Source organism: Dipodomys ordii, unplaced genomic scaffold, assembly GCF_000151885.1.
Source record: "Dipodomys ordii isolate 6190 unplaced genomic scaffold, Dord_2.0 Scaffold13, whole genome shotgun sequence".
NCBI lineage: Eukaryota > Metazoa > Chordata > Mammalia > Rodentia > Heteromyidae > Dipodomys > Dipodomys ordii.
The window spans coordinates 16,301,389-16,317,126 of NW_012267229.1; the positions used below are offsets into that span (position 1 = coordinate 16,301,389).

Below are 15,738 nucleotides of genomic sequence, written 5' to 3' on the forward strand. Positions count from 1 at the left end.
GCTAAGCAAGCACTCTACCAATAAGCCAGACTCCCACCCCTCTAAGACTTACCCCTAACCACAAAATTCCAAAGCAGAGTTATGGGCCAAGTGGCAGAGGATTATCCTTGAGCAAAAAAAGGGTCCAGAACTAGAACAAAAAGGGGGGGCTGGGACGGTGTCTCAAAGGTAGAGTACTTGCCTTGCATGCATGAGTCCTGGGTCCATTCCTCAGCACCACTTAAACAGAAAAAGCCAGAAGTGGTGCTGTGACTCAAGTGGTAGAACACTAGGCTTGCACTGAAGAGCTGAGGAACAGCTCCCAGGTCTAGAGTTCAAGGCCTCACGAATGACTACCCCCCCAAATAAAGGAAAAAAAGAAAACCCAGGTTGGTGCCAGTGACTCATACCGGACCTAGGTTCAAAGCCAGACTAGGCAGGAAATGAGTTGTACTTGTGCGGTGAGACCTCCTTACCTAGTTAGGGGAGGCCATTACAAGCTTATCCTCCCCTAGTCCTGCTGTGACTAGATGGAGACTATTGCTGTCTGGTAACACTTGAGGGTGTCAGAGATACACTGGGGACTTGCAATAAACTGTCAATTAATTGCCCCTTGGTCTAAATCTCGCAGCTCATCCTCAATTCAAATTTTCATTTACTATTCAGAAAACAAGTATTATCTGTCATCTTACTCTGGCAGTAAAGATTAAGAGATTCTGAATGTTTTCTGAAAATTTATTACTAAAACCTTATTTAATGAATGCGATCTTTACAATCCTCAGTAAGAATATTCAGATACTCTCAATTTCAACTAAAAGTTGAATGTAGGATTTAATAATACCCTGACATCTTATCCTTATGTGAATTATGGAAATTTTTATCCTAAAAGTACTTGATGAATTGAATTCTCAGTTAGTCCTTTTAAATGGAGAAATTTGGCATATTTTCGAATTAGATGAAAAAAAAACAATGATTTCAAATTAGAAAAGATTCAATTCCTACCTGCCACAGCACCAAATGCCAAAGAGCCACTCATTTGTAAAGCTTGCTGTGCTGCTGGTGGAATCTGCAAACCTGTGCCTGTAAAAGAATAGATCTTGAAGTCCTTAATAGGTGAGAATGGAAAAATTAGTTTTGTAGATTACTACTTGAGTCACACTTCACTAGAAGAGATCACAGATGAGGACAAAGAATTGCAATACCTGCAAACAATTTTATTCCCAAGTATGTTCATGAAGCAAATCTAAATCTAATTTGTCTTATGCTGTCAAGTAAAATAGGATATAATATAGATTCCATTGAGTTGATTGCAAGGTATTACTAGGAAAAAACTTACCCTCTGCAAGTCTTGCCATTAATTGGAGACGACCAGTTGTTCCCAAATCAATTCCAGTCCTTTCCAGTTCATCACTATCCAAAAATGAACTAGCACTAGAAGCATCAGTTCGTTCAGTAACATGACCAACTTTCATTGGCCTTCCTGCTAGTTCAAATCCATTAAGTTGTTCCAAAGCCTTTTTGGCACACTCTGAGTCTGAAAACTAAGGATAGGAATACAATGTATAAATAGTTAATTTAACTAATCCCATAAGAAAGACTTGACTCTTATGTTCTATTGTCCAGGAACATGGCTCAAGAACAAACATGAGTGTAATGTTCCCCACCCACATCCCAATTAAAGAATCATGCATGGCATGTTGCCAATCATCCAAGCTTTGTGAAAGATCCACAGGTAGGGGAAATGCTGACTCTGCCAAGACAAAACAACCCCCTATGCACAAAAGGTCTGGTGGTAAACCACTTACCTAGCAAGAGAAAGCAAAGAGCACAATACCTTATATACACAGCTATAATTCATAAAAACTGAAGATTTGTTGTTAGTAGTTTCAAAAAAATTTTCTTTTTTGTTGGTCATGGGCCTTGAACTCTGGGCCTGGGTACTGTCCCTCATTTATTCAGCTCAAGGCTATCATTGTACCACTTGAGCCACAGTGCCACTTCTGGTTTTCTGAGTGGTTTATGGGAGATAGAGTTTCACAGCCTTTCCTGCGCAAGCTGGCTTTCAAGCTGGCTTTCAACTGTGATGCTCTGATCTCAGCCTTCTGAGTAAATAGGATTATAGGCATGATCCAACTGAAACCAGGTTAAAAAAAAAATCAGAAACAAAAAATTTGATGGGAATGATCATGCGTGCAAACCTAGTACTCACAATATGGAGATCTGAAGATGGCAGCTTGAAGCCAGTACAGGCATGAAAATATGAGACCAAAAAAACTAGAAGTAATGCTGAGGCTCAAAGTTGTATAATGCTAGCCTTGACCACAAAAGCTTAGGGACAGGGCTCAGGCCCTTTATTCAATCGCCATAACCAGAAGGGTTAAAAAAAAAAAAAGAAAAAGAAAAGAAAAAAGCCAGGCACCTGTCTAATGCTCGTAATCTTATTCAAGAGGATGAGATCTGGGGATCATGATCCAACACCAACCTAGGCAATTAAGTCCATGAAACTCATCTCCAATTACTATCAGGAAACCAAAGTGGCACTGTGCCTTAAACAAAAAGAGCACGAGCCTTAAATAAAAAGAACTCAGGGACAGGTTCTAGGCCTTGAGTTCAAAAACTTGGTAGAGGTCTGGGAATTTTGCTTAGTAGTACACTGCTTGCCTAGCATGTGTGAAGCCGTGGGTTCAATTCCTTAGTGCCACATAACCAGAATTTGCACTGTGACTCAAGTGATAGAGCTCTTGCACTGAGCAAAAGCAGCTAAGGGGCAACTGACTAGGCCTTGAGTTCAAGCCCCTGGACTGGCAAAACAAAACAAAACAAACAACAAAAAAAAAAGCGACTCAATTCAGGGCATACTACTCTGGTTTGACATGCATTCTACAATGTGACCTTTAGTTTGTTTTTAAATTAGACCTCTCAGTTTGGGAATGGTGGCTCATTTTTATTCTAGATACCCAGGAGACTGTGATCTGAGGCTCACGGTTCCAGCCACAGCACACAAGAAGAAAGTCCATGAAACTCTCATGTCCAATTCAGCAACAAAAATCTGAATGTAACTTAAGTGGTAGAGTGCCAGCCTTGAGAAAAAAATCCCGTCCTGAGTGCCAAAGTCTAAATAAGTCCTATTACGGTTAAAATCAATCAATATATCAGTCAATAATAAATAAATTTGGTCTTGCAAAAGATTTACCATTTTATTATGTGCGTGGTGGTCAGTGCTAGGACCCTTAACATGCTACAAAGTAATCCCTTAAAATTAGTAACCAATAGCTTCATTATGCTTCTCGATTTATAACGTTGTTAATCATAGCAATTACTTACGGTAATAAAACCATATCCTTTAGATCGACCTGTTTCACTATCCATCATGAGCTGGATACTTTCAATCTAAAATTAAAAAACATAATTTTTGGTAAGTTGAAAGCAGGGAAACACCTGGGTGCTGATGGATCACACCTATAATCCTAGGTACTCAGGAAGCTGAGAAAGAACTGAGGAGGATGTCAGTTGTTGCAAACAAACCCAATTAATCAGCAAAATGGTGCTAGCTCAAGATGAAGTTCAAGTAGAATGTAAGCCTTGAGAGAAATGGCAAATGAGAAGCCAAGCTAAAACCCCAATACCAGCACACAAATACCAAAAAATTACATTACACATATATACGTTTATACATATACACATATATATATACATATATATATATATGTATGAGACAAGTTTTCCCATTCACAGAAGGTGATAGTGAGCATTCACTTGTCCATTTATCTCAAGGGCACATAAACAACAAAAATTCCATTTACGTTTGTTGAAATACATGGGATTTCTCTGATTTAGTCACTGTATAAGCCTATTTTTTTTTTTTTTTGCGTCCGGTTGTTGGGCCTGAACTCTGGACCTGGGCGCTCTTCAGCTCAAGGCTAGCACTCTTCCACTTGAGCCACAGTGCCACTTCCAGCCTTTTCTGCTTATGTGGTACTGAGGAATCAAACCCAAGGCCTCATGCGTGCAAGGCAAGCGCTCTACCACTGAGCCACCTTCCCAGCCCCAAGCCTATTTCTTATATTATGACAAAGTTACACCAGATAACTACTTTTCAGACATCTTTTTTATGGAACTCTGTAAGCACAGGAAATAGACCCCAAAACATACACTGACACATACCTTAATCATCTTAAATTTACAAAAACACAACTTCTCAAAATCTAGAAAAAGGTGCTGGGAATGTGGCTCAGCGGTAGAGTGTTTGCCTTGCATGTTATGAGGCCCAAGGTTTGATTCTTTAGCACTACATACGGAAAAAAACAAAAATAAAAACAGAAGTGGCCCTGTGGCTCAAATAGTAGAGCACTAGCATTGAGCCTAAGAGCTAAGGGAGTGCACAGAGTTCAGGCCCCAAAAATAACAACAAGAACAAAAAATATCCAGAAATAAAGTAAGATTATCATAGTGCCCAAAGGAACAGTTTAGGAGATAGGGCTTTCCAGGGCTCCAGGGCTTAGGGTTGATACTTAGCATGGAATACAACTCTTTTAAACTTTTATTTCCTTTTTTTAAAATGGGGCTGGGAATGTAGCTCACTGGTAGAGTGCTTGCCTTGCATACGTGAGCACCACATAAGCAAAAAACAAAGCTGGAAGTGGCGCTGTGGCTCAAGTGGCTTGAAATGGAAGAATCACATGTTGAAGCCACTTTGGAAAACTAAGCAAAACTTTGACACATTCAACCACAATCACCATATACACACACACACACACAAAGTATCCTTTTATTCATGAAGAATTTTAGAAACGATTCTAACATACATTATGCATTAGACAGTAGCATTAGAATTAACAAGTAGTGATTAGGGGCTGGGAAGGTGGCTCAGTGGTAGAGTGATTGCCTTGCATGCATGAGGCCCTGGATTCCATTCCTCAGCACCACATAGAAGCCAGAAGTGGCGCTGTGGGCTCAAGTGATAGAGCGCTAGCCTTGAGCTGAAGTGCTGAGGGACAATGCCCAAGCCCAGAGTTCAGGCCCCATGACCGGACCCAAAAAAAATAAATAAATAAAAAGTAGTGATTATATTCAATGTACATTATATTAAAACTGATCTAATTTGGGGATAGGGATGGGAAGGGAGGAAATGGGGGAGAACAAAGAAAGGGGTGACATGGACTATGAGTTATATATACTAATAACCTGCCTTAGGGAATTATACTTTTTTAACAATAACTTTTTATTTTAAAAAAAGGAAAATCTGATACCTAAGAAGTCCTAACTATTTTATCCACCCTCACAGCCTCCTACGTATTTCAATTTCAGGTACTTATACCCATGCCCATCAACTACATAACATTCTTTGTATTCAAATATATATACATAATTTTTTAAATTTTTATTTATTTATTTTTTGTTCAGTCATGGGGCTTGAATTCTGGACCTGGGCCCTGCATCTCAACTCTTCAGCTCAAGGTAAGCACTCTATCACCTGAGCCACTTGGTTTACTGGAGATAAGAATCTCATGAATTTTCCACCCAGGCTGGCTTTGAACCACAATCCTCAGATCTCAGCCTCCTGAGTAGCTAGGATTACAGGCCTGAGCCACCAGCACCTGGCTCCAAATGTTTTTTTTTTAATTGTGAAAATACTGTACAAATATGTTTTTGTGAGGCATGTTGACATTATCATAAAAATCTTTCAAAATAACCACTCTTTGCAAAGTATTAACAGAAACTTAAGTAGACCCGCAGAAATCATTAAATTTTTTCTAACCTGACACTTTAAATATTTGTTGAATATATAGACTTACCCTTCCAAAAGGCTCAAAGATCCCACGAAGCATATCCTCAGTTATGTTAAAGTGTAATGAGCCTACATAAAGCCTCATAGGTCCAGCACTGCCTTTTTGTAAATTATTTGCCATTGCTGCAGCTCTGTTTTTCTCAGCCTACAAGTAAATCAAGACAAAATATACATGATATAATACTGATTGTTAATGCCAATCATAGGAAAGAGATTGAAATGTTTAATGACAATTGAGAGTAAATAAAAGATTATGCTAAGTCTACTTTATAAAGCATTAATAATAGACAAATTCAGACATCAAACAGGACTGGCAAAAAAAATATAGGAATATGGCTTTTTGGATACATTTTTATTTGGCAATATAATTTCTGAAAATGATGATTGTTATACAACAGGAATATAATACATTGTATTGAACTATTAATAGTGGCTGAGTCAGTAAAGAGATCTGAGAATCATGGTTGGATACCATCATGGTCAGAAAAGCCCATGAGACTCCAGCCCCAATTCAACAGGAAAAACATAGTAGGAAGTGTTGCTTAAGTAGCAGAGCACCACTGGTGAAAAAGTAAAGGGACAGGTCTCAAGAACTAGCATGCACTTCTATGTGCACAGGCATGCACACACACCACTATCAACAACAACAATCACTATGAACAACAATTACTAAAGAAGTCTGGTGTGTGGTGGTGGCCGACATCTGTAATCAATCCTACCTATTCAGGAAGTTGAGATTTTAGACTAATGGTTTATAGTCAGTACAGGCAGACAAATTTGGAACTCTCAATTAATTATTACCTCTCAATCAACTAGGTGAGAGAGGGCAGGAGGTTATTGCGTTGCAGGTGCTGGAATTTTATATTCAGGGCCTGGAGCTTTTTAGAAAAATATTTTACTACATGAACTTATTCCTTTTTGGCTAAGCTTATTTCTCAAATACTGTCAGATTTTACCTCAGGAACAACACCCTGGTCTTCCTATTTATATCACCCAATATATGGGTGACAAACAAGTTCCACCATACCCAGCTTATATTTTGAATATGAGGTATTGGTCCTAGTTGCCATTGATGTATATTAAACATCCATCATGTTCTCTGCTTCAAGAGTACCTGGGATAGCTGGGCGCTGGTGGCCCACACCTGTAATCCTAGGTACTAAAGAGGCTGAGATCTGAGGATCACCGTTCAAAATCAGTCTGGAGAGGAAAGTCCATGAGACTTTTATCCCCAATAAACCACCAAAAAACCAGAAGTGGCACTGTGGCTCAAGTGGTAGAGCTCTTGCCTTGAGCTGAAGAGCTGAGGGACAGCACCCAGGCCCAGAGTTCAAGCCCCATGACTGACCATAAAAAAACCCACAAAGTGCTTATTTTCCCAATGGTGAACTCTTCTAAGCAAAAGAAAATTTTACCTTGCTGAAACAAAGAAAGGACTCACTCACCCAGAATGTGACTTAAGGGTTTGGGGATTAACCTAGCAAAGCACAAGACCATAAAACACTACTACAGCAAATGAAACTGCTAACACAAAATTACCTGTGATGCCTGTACTATAATTGGCACTCCTAAAACTCGCTGGCCAGTTAATCCGATTGCCAGAGGCACTGAGCTAACATCCACAAATTCCACATAAGCAATTCCTTTGGAACGTCTTGAGTTTCTATCAGAAATCATCCTTACATCACGAACCTACAAAGAAATAACAAGGTTGGTTATACAATAATACATAATAAACCACAAAGATGTAAGTATTTTTGTTTTTTGCCAGTCCTGGGGCTTGAATTCAGGGTGTAGGCACTGTCCCTGAGCCTATCAGTACTTATTTTTCTCAAGGCTAGTGTTCTATCACTTGAGCCATGGTACAACTTCCGGCCTTTTCTGTTTAGGGGAATATGGAGACAGAGCACAGGCTCTACTCCTGACCTATATCCCCACTACTTTAGTATTATTTCTCTAGAGACAGGTTTTTTTTCCTGTAGAAAATGCTTGCCTTTAACTTGTAATCCCTACGGCCACCTCCAAATATGCTAAGCATTTGCTACACAATGTCAATTTTTTAATCCTAGCTTCTAAGAAGACAGATCTGAGGATCACAGTTCCAAACTACCCTGGGCCTTGAGACTCTTGGGGAACTACGAGTTAACCATCAAAAGACAGACGTGGAGCTGTTGCTGAAATGGTAGAACACTGGCTTTGAACAAAAAAACCACAGGGACAGCACCAGGTCCTGAGCTCAACTCTAGGAAGAGTGTGTATGTATACACACCCAGGCACACACAAATTATAGATATTACTGAAATATCAAGTATATTTTCCTTAGTACCTTTTAATAGTCTATAGTAGGACTGGGAAGGTGGCTCAGTTGTAGATTGCTTCGCTCTCATGCATGAGGCCCTGGATTGGATTCCTCAGCACCACATAAGCAGTAAAAAGCCAGAAGTGGCGCTGTCACTCAAGTGGTAGGGAGGTAGCTTTGAGTTGAAGAGCTGAGGGACAGCACCAGGCCCAGAGTTCAACCCCCACGACCAACAAAAAAATAAGAAGAAGAAGAAGAAGAAGTATATATGGCCAGGGAATTGTGGCTCACACCTATAATGCTACTTTATTTCGAGGAGGGTTATGATTTGTGGATCACAGTTCATAGCCAGCCCACACAGACAAAACAGAGAACTTTCATTTCCAATCAGTTAGAACAAAGCCAGAAGTGGTAAAGTCTCAGCCACTAACAAAAAAAAGCCCATAAAGAGGAGAGGTCTTAAGTTGAAGCATAACTATAGGCTAACATAAAATTCAAGCTAGTTTGTCAGTCTGTTGTAACCCAGGTAACTTTCAATGATTCTCCCCTCACCCGTTAACACCATGGTACTGACGTTCCTAGCTCCTCTTTGTATCATTTTTTGGTTATTACTGGAGATCAAATTTACAGCCTTTTGCTGGACAGCCCCTCTACCACTTGAGTCATGTCACCTGTCTTTTAGTACTGGTAATTTTCAAGGTAGATGCTCAATTTACAGCCAGGCCAGTGTGGGATATAATCCTCCTACATGTACTCCCACACTGTCGGGAATGACAATCACAAGCCACTATGCCCCATCACTGGTTCAGATCCAACTTGAAAATGTTTATGCTCAGGTTGGGCTCCAAATAACTAGTATTATAGGCTTGTGCCAGATCACCTTTCTTTTGATATAGTAGTTAAAGGATACCAAATTTTAACACTACATACCCTTAAAGATGCAAAAAGGGACCAATCAACAGTTTACAAAAAACAATTTCCTAGTAAACCCAAGGAAAGATAGGGAGTCTAGACATATTCCAATTTTTATTTGCCACACTGACAAAAATACTGCACTGAGGGCTGGGAATGTGGCTTAATGGTAGAGTGCTTGCCTAGCATACATGAAGCCCTGGGTTTGATTCCTTAGTACCAGAAAGGACCAGAAATGGTGCTGTGGCCCAAGTGGCAGAGTATAGCCTTGAGCAAAAGCAGCTCAGGGGCTGGGAAGGTGGCTCAGTGGTAGAGCGCTTGCCTTGCATGCATGAGGCCCGGGGTTTGATTCCTCAGTACCACATAAGCAAAAAGAAAAAAGCCGGAAGTGGCGCTATGGCTCAAGTGGTAGAACGCTAGCCTTGAGCTGAAGAGCTGAGGGACAATGCCCAGGCCCAGAGTTCAGGCCCCACGACCAGACCCAAAAAAAAAGCAGCTCAGGGACAATGCCCAGGCACTAAATTCAAGCCCCAGGACTGGCTGGTTAAATTAAATAACTAACTAACTAAATAAATAAATAAAACTACACATTAAGAGAGAAGGCAGGTTGGGAGGACTGGGGGAGAACAATGAAAGTGATGACATTAAGCAAGATGCATTGTTCTTAAAAACTGACTTGAATGGAAGCCATCTGTATAACTACTTAAAATTAAAAACCATATATATAATTTAAAAGCAAAAATCTTTTTCCACCCATTTGGTCTTCCTCCATTATTACCTTTCCTACTGTAGAGAAAAATTCTTCCAAATCCCTTGGTCGAATTCTTGCTGCCAGCTGCATACAGAAAACTGTCCTTGCATCTCTTTCCTCAGGAGTTAGATTGTCAATAGGCTCCCTAACAGGAGTAGAGAATACAAAATTAGTTTTGCAACATCTTCTAATTCAATGTTTAGAACAAGTCTAAATTAGTTTGATAATACATCCCAACACATGCTTGGAGCTGGTGGCTCAGACTTGTCATCATAGCTAGTCAGGAAGCTGACATCTGACAATGGCCATTCAGACTGTCAGGTCAAGGAAGTCCATGAGATTCTAATCAACAATTAACCACTTTAAAACCAAAAGAAGCGGGGCTGGGAAGGTGGTTCAGTGATAGAGCGCTTTCCTTACATGCATGAGGCCCTGGGTTTGATTCCTCAGCACCACATAAGCAAAAAGAAAAAAGCCGGAAGTGGCGCTGTGGCTCAAGTGGTAGAGCTTTAGCCTTGAGCTGAAAAGCTGAGGGACAGCACCCAGGCCCAGAGTTCAGGCCTGACGACTGGACCACCCCCCCAAAAAAAAAAAACGAAAGTAGCAGGGTGCCAGTGGCTCAAGCCTGTAATCCTAGCTACTCAGGAGGCTGAGATCTGAGGATCACAGTTCAAAGCCAGCCAGGGCAGAAAAGTCCCTGAGACTCCCATCTCCAGTGAACCACTAGAAAACCCCTAAGTGGAGCTATGGCTCAAAAGGTAGAGTGCTTACCTTGAGCTGAAGAGCTGAGGGAGTGCGCCCAGGCCCAGAGTAAAGGCCCCACGACAAAAAAAAAAAAAAAGTGGACCTGGGGCAAGTGGTAGAGTGCTATACTTTTTTTGTTGTTATTGGTCATGGGGCCTGAACTCTGGGCTCTGTCCCTCAGCTCTAAAGCTGAAGGCCAGCCCTCTACCACTTGAGCCACAGCACCACTTCTGCCTTTTTCTGCTTATGTGGTGCTGAGGAATCGAACCCACGGCCTCATGCATCCAAGGCAAGCACTGTACTATTGAGCCACTGAGATACCTTCCCAGCCTGAGATAACCAGTTTTAACTATAATTACTATCTGCCCAATAACAAATTTGAGACATATTCAAAATCTATAATGATGCCTCCTCAGAATAAAACCATAATGTAAAATCGTATTTGAAAATTAGAAATGCTCAACTTAGAGATAAAATTCCCAAAGTTGAAGCATTCTAATTTCACAAATTCAGATGAAAACCGAGGATTTTGTTGTTGTTGTTGGTTGTGGGGACTGAACTCTTGACTCTGGGGCTTGGGCACTGTTCCTGCCCTCTTCAGCTCAAGGCAAGCCATTTACTGCTTGAGCCACAGTACCACTTCCGGTCTTCAAGTGGTTTATTAGAGGTAAGAGTCTCACAGACTTTCCTGCCTGGGCTGGCTTTAAACCGTGATCCTCAGATCTCAGCCTTCTGAGTAGCTAGTAGCGTTGAGCCCCTGGCGCCCGGGTAAAATGAGTTATTTTTTAATTAGAGCATTTTGAATTTATAAGTGCAATCTAGTGTCCACACTTTATCAACTGCATTTTTGTTTTTTTTTGGTCAGTCCTGGGGCCTAAACTTTGGGCCTGGACACTATCCCTCAGCTCTTCAGCTCAAGGCTAGTGCTCCACCATTTGAGTTACAGCACCACTTCCAGCTTTTTCTGCTTATGTGGTACGTAGGAATTGAACCCAGGGCTTCATGTATGCAAGGCAAGCACTTCAACACTAACCTACCTTCCTAGCCCTCAACTGCTAGTCCAGACTGACCTAGAAAATCAGTGTCAACCAAGTGTCTGGCCTCTTTAGGTATTTTTTTTTAAGATAGGGTCTTTACTAACACAAGCTGGACTCAAATTCCTGAATCCTTTCACCTCACACTGCCAAGTGCTGGGATTACAGAATTTATTCTGCAATCTGCTCTAGTGTTCACTTCAGGAGCACATACTAACGTGAATAAATACAGAAAGGATGAGAAGGTACAATAGTCAATAAATTCTCAAATAATGGGAGATTTTAATGAAATTAAATAAATGCGTTAACATCTATTATAAAATGTGACTTTGTTTTATTTGTACTGAGACTTAAACTCAGGATTTTGTACTTTTACCCACAGGCTAGTAGTCTACCACCTAAGCCACACCTCCAGCCGTACACACAGCTGTGTGTGTCTGTGTGCATATTGTTCTCTCAGGGCTTCGGTGCTGTCCTTTAGCTTTGTGACTCAAGGCTAATAGCTTCACCACGAGATTAGAGACTTGAACAAGTGAAGAACAGCTCTTAAACATGTTTTATCCACATTCTGAATATTATCAGACACAAGAGCAGGTTGGGAAAAAAAATCACTACTTCACTAACAAAATGATTCCAAGTGATTGGAAAATCAGCAGACAGGTGATCTGCAAGACAATTTAAACATCTCAACAATATTCAGATTAAGAACAGAAACTCTTTAAAAATATGGAATGTCTTATGAATTTGCCTGTCATCTTTGTGCAGGGTCATGCTAATCTCTGTATCCAGAACTGGTGGCTCATGCCTGTAATCTTAGCTACTCAGGAGGCTAAGATCTGAGGATCAAGGTTCAAAGCCCAGGCAAGAAAGTCTGTGAGAGTCTTATCTCCAATAAACCACTCAGAAAACCGGAAGTGGTGCTGTGGCTCAAGTGGCAAAGTGCCCGCCTTGAGCTGAGGCGTGCAGGGACAGGGCCCAGGCCCAGAGTTGAAGCCCCACAACCGACCAAACCAACCAACCAACAAAAAAAAAACAAAACACCCCAGCCTGGGTATGAAAGTCTGAGACGCTTATCTCCACACCAAACTACAAAAAAAAGTTGCAAATGGAGCTGTGTAAAGTGGTAGAATCTTGGCCTTGAGCAAAATAGCTTAGAAATACCCCCAGCCCTGAGCTCAAGCCCAAAGACTAGCACAAAAAGATAGACAGATAGATAAATAAATAGATGGCAGAGAGTCTATAAACAACTAATACTTAGTATGTGTGCCTCATTTGGTCCACAGGGTTGAACATTACCCATCATTTTTTTTGGGGGGGTCCGGTCATGGGGCCTGGGCACTGTCCCTTAGCTCTTCAGCTCAAAACTAGCGCTCTACCACTTGAGCCACAGTGCCATTTCTGGCTTTTTTCTTTTGCTTATGTGGTGCTGAGGAATCGAACCCAGGGCCTCATGCATGCAAGGCAAGCGCTCTACCACTGAGCCATCTTCCCAGCCCCTACCCATCCTCCTTTTACTAAAACAGTTTTCAAGACCTCTGAGATAGTTTATTTCCTCAGAAGAGCCGGGAGCCAATGTCTCACGCCTGTAATCCTACCTACTCAGGAGGCTGAGATCTGAGGATCTCGGTTCCAAGCCAGCCCAGGCAGGAAATTCAGTGAGACTCTCATCTTCAATAAACCACTAGAAAACTGAAGTGGCTCTGTGGCTCAAGTGGTAGAGCACTGGCCTTGAGCTGAAGAGCATACAGGGACAGAGTTCAAGCCCCATGACCGACCAAAAAAAAAAAAATTTTCTCTGAAGAGAACAAAAAGTCAGCAAAATTTATTCTTATATGAGGCTACTTCAAATAAGACTATAGCAAATAACTTATTTTTTGCTTGAACTCAGGGCCAGGGCACTGTCACTGAGCTGCTCTGCTCGCTAGTCACAGTACCATTTTTTTTTTGTCGGTCGTGGGGCTTGAGGGCCTGGGCTCTGCCCCTCAGCTCTTCAGCTCAAGGCGAGCGCTCTACCACTTGAGCTACCGTGCCACTTCCAGTTTTCTGGTGGTTTATTGGAGATAGGAGTCTCACGGTCTTCCCTGCCCAGGTTGGCTTTGAACTGCAATCCTCAGATCTCAGCCTCCTGAGTAGCTAGGATTACAGGCGTGAGCCACCAGCGCCCGGCTTATTAACTTATTTCTTAATAACTTAATTTCACAGTTAAGCTTGTTTAGTAAATACTTCCACATTTAAATAGTCCTTTACTTATTTTAAAATTAAATGAAATTAAAACAAAAGCTATTGAAAACTTATATTCACATTGATTTGAATTTATACTACCAAAAATAAAAATCAAGATTAATATTCTCTGAAGTTACAGTCACTGAATATAGCATAAACATAAACTGTCAAAGTGATTTTAGATTTTTTTCAGTAATTTCGTTAACAAATTGTTACAGAAGTTGTAAGCTCTAAATTAAAAAATATATGTATATTTATATATATGTATATTTGAACAGCTACCTCACAGGGCTCTTGTCTTTTCTGAATGGACTTTTGCTTCGGGAACGTCGTCTACTGCAAAGTTAAAAAGTTTCACAAGTTACAAAAAAAAAATACATCACAGTAATTCCTTAAAAAACAATTTAAACAATTCAGAAGTATGTTTAAAAACCTTAATTTGATGCTATGAGGCAACCCAATCTTTCCTCGGATGGCACTGTTAAATTTTGGTCCGGAGCTAAAAAGGAAAACACAAAATTACACTAGTTACAGGTTTAGGGTCTTGCTAAGATCGTGCTCACGTGTGCTCATGTGCTCTCCAGCAATTTTAACATTGTTTAGGCTGCTGCTTTTCCACCTCAATTATGAAGAGGAAACAAACAAAGAACTTTGAGGATCTTAACTATTTCTTAGGCCTGTGCTCATTTTACTTATTGACCCTGGGACACTAAAATGTGTGAACATGAAGAAAGGTAAAAGCATAAAAGGGCTCACACATAGTTTTTCTTTCCTTTTTCTTTTTTGGTGCTAGTTAATACCAGGGCTTGAACTCAGGGCCTTGAGCTCTCCTTTAGCATGCTTCTTCTCATGGCTGGTACATTACCATTTGAGCCACAACTCCATTCTAGCACTTTTGTAGTTAACTGGAGTGTACTGTCAAAGAACTATGAAACAAGGACTCAACCTGAGTAGCTATAATTTCAGTGTGAGCCACCCTCAGGCTTAGTTTTAATTACCTAATTTAACATGCCCTCATAAATATAAATCCTGCAGTATAACTTATTAGCAACTTTTTGTGTTATCTTCATACTTATTCTTGAGAATTTATATGTACATTCATATTAAATTTACTGCAGTTTACACAAATTTTTGATGTTTGAAAGACTTTCTAAGTGTGTATGCTGGTCCTGGGACCTAAAACTAAGAGTTTGGGCACTATCCTTGAGCTTTTATGCTCAAGACTAGCACTCTACCATTTGAGCAATAGCTGTATGCTTTGGCTTTTTGGTGGGTAAATAGAATCTTATGGACTTTCCTGACTGGGCATTCTTCAAATTATGATCCTCACATCTCAATCTCCTGAGTGGCTAGAACTACAGGTTATAAGCCAATGACACCCAGCTAAAGGATTTCTTTTAAAATACAAAGGGAGTAATATTTTACATAACAATAACACTTAGCTTCTTTTAAAAATTACAGGGAATCTTTGTACATCACCTTTATAATAGGAAAAAAATGTAATTACAGGGATACTTCACAGTCATAAACATCTTTCCATTGAAAAGTTAATACTGTTCTTGATCACAGTATTATTTTTTGTAGTATAGGTACTTAAACTTGGGACCTAGTGCTTCTGCATGATTTTTATCTATCATGGCTGATACACTACCATTTGAGCCATACCTCCAGCTCAGTTTTTTCCCCCAGGTTAACTTAATAAAAGTCTCAAAGATTTTTATGTCTAGGCTGACTTCAAACCTCAATCTTCAAATCAGCCTCCAAAATTTCAGGTGTGAACCCTGGGACCTGGCTGTTAACAGTAATTCTTTTTTTTTGTCGGTTGTGGGGCTTGAACTCTGGGCCTGGGCGCTGTCCCTCAGCTCTTCAGCTCAAGGCGAGCACTCTACCACTTGAGCTACAGCGCCACTTCTGGTTTTCTGGTGGTTTATTGGAGATAGGAGTCTCACAGTCTCTCCTGCCCGGGCTGGCTTTGAACCGCGATCCTCAGATCTCAGCCTCCTGAGTA

General features: G+C 40.6%; 1 protein-coding gene across 4 annotated transcripts in view; it reads right to left on the minus strand.

The window, feature by feature from the left end:
- Rbm39 (RNA binding motif protein 39) overlaps positions 1-15,738 on the minus strand; it is a 37,633-nt gene that overhangs the window by 9,704 nt on the left and 12,191 nt on the right. For 2 of the 4 annotated variants that reach the window (XM_013010822.1, XM_013010821.1), the window contains exons 5-12: positions 14,164-14,229; positions 14,013-14,066; positions 9,757-9,874; positions 7,307-7,459; positions 5,775-5,912; positions 3,304-3,369; positions 1,316-1,520; positions 982-1,059 (exon numbers count right to left, since the gene is read on the minus strand). In XM_013010822.1, the coding sequence (XP_012866276.1) occupies positions 982-1,059; positions 1,316-1,520; positions 3,304-3,369; positions 5,775-5,912; positions 7,307-7,459; positions 9,757-9,874; positions 14,013-14,066; positions 14,164-14,229 (878 nt within the window). The remainder of the gene's footprint in view (positions 1-981; positions 1,060-1,315; positions 1,521-3,303; positions 3,370-5,774; positions 5,913-7,306; positions 7,460-9,756; positions 9,875-14,012; positions 14,067-14,163; positions 14,230-15,738) is intronic. The other 2 variants (XM_013010824.1, XM_013010823.1) reach the window with 1 other exon arrangement.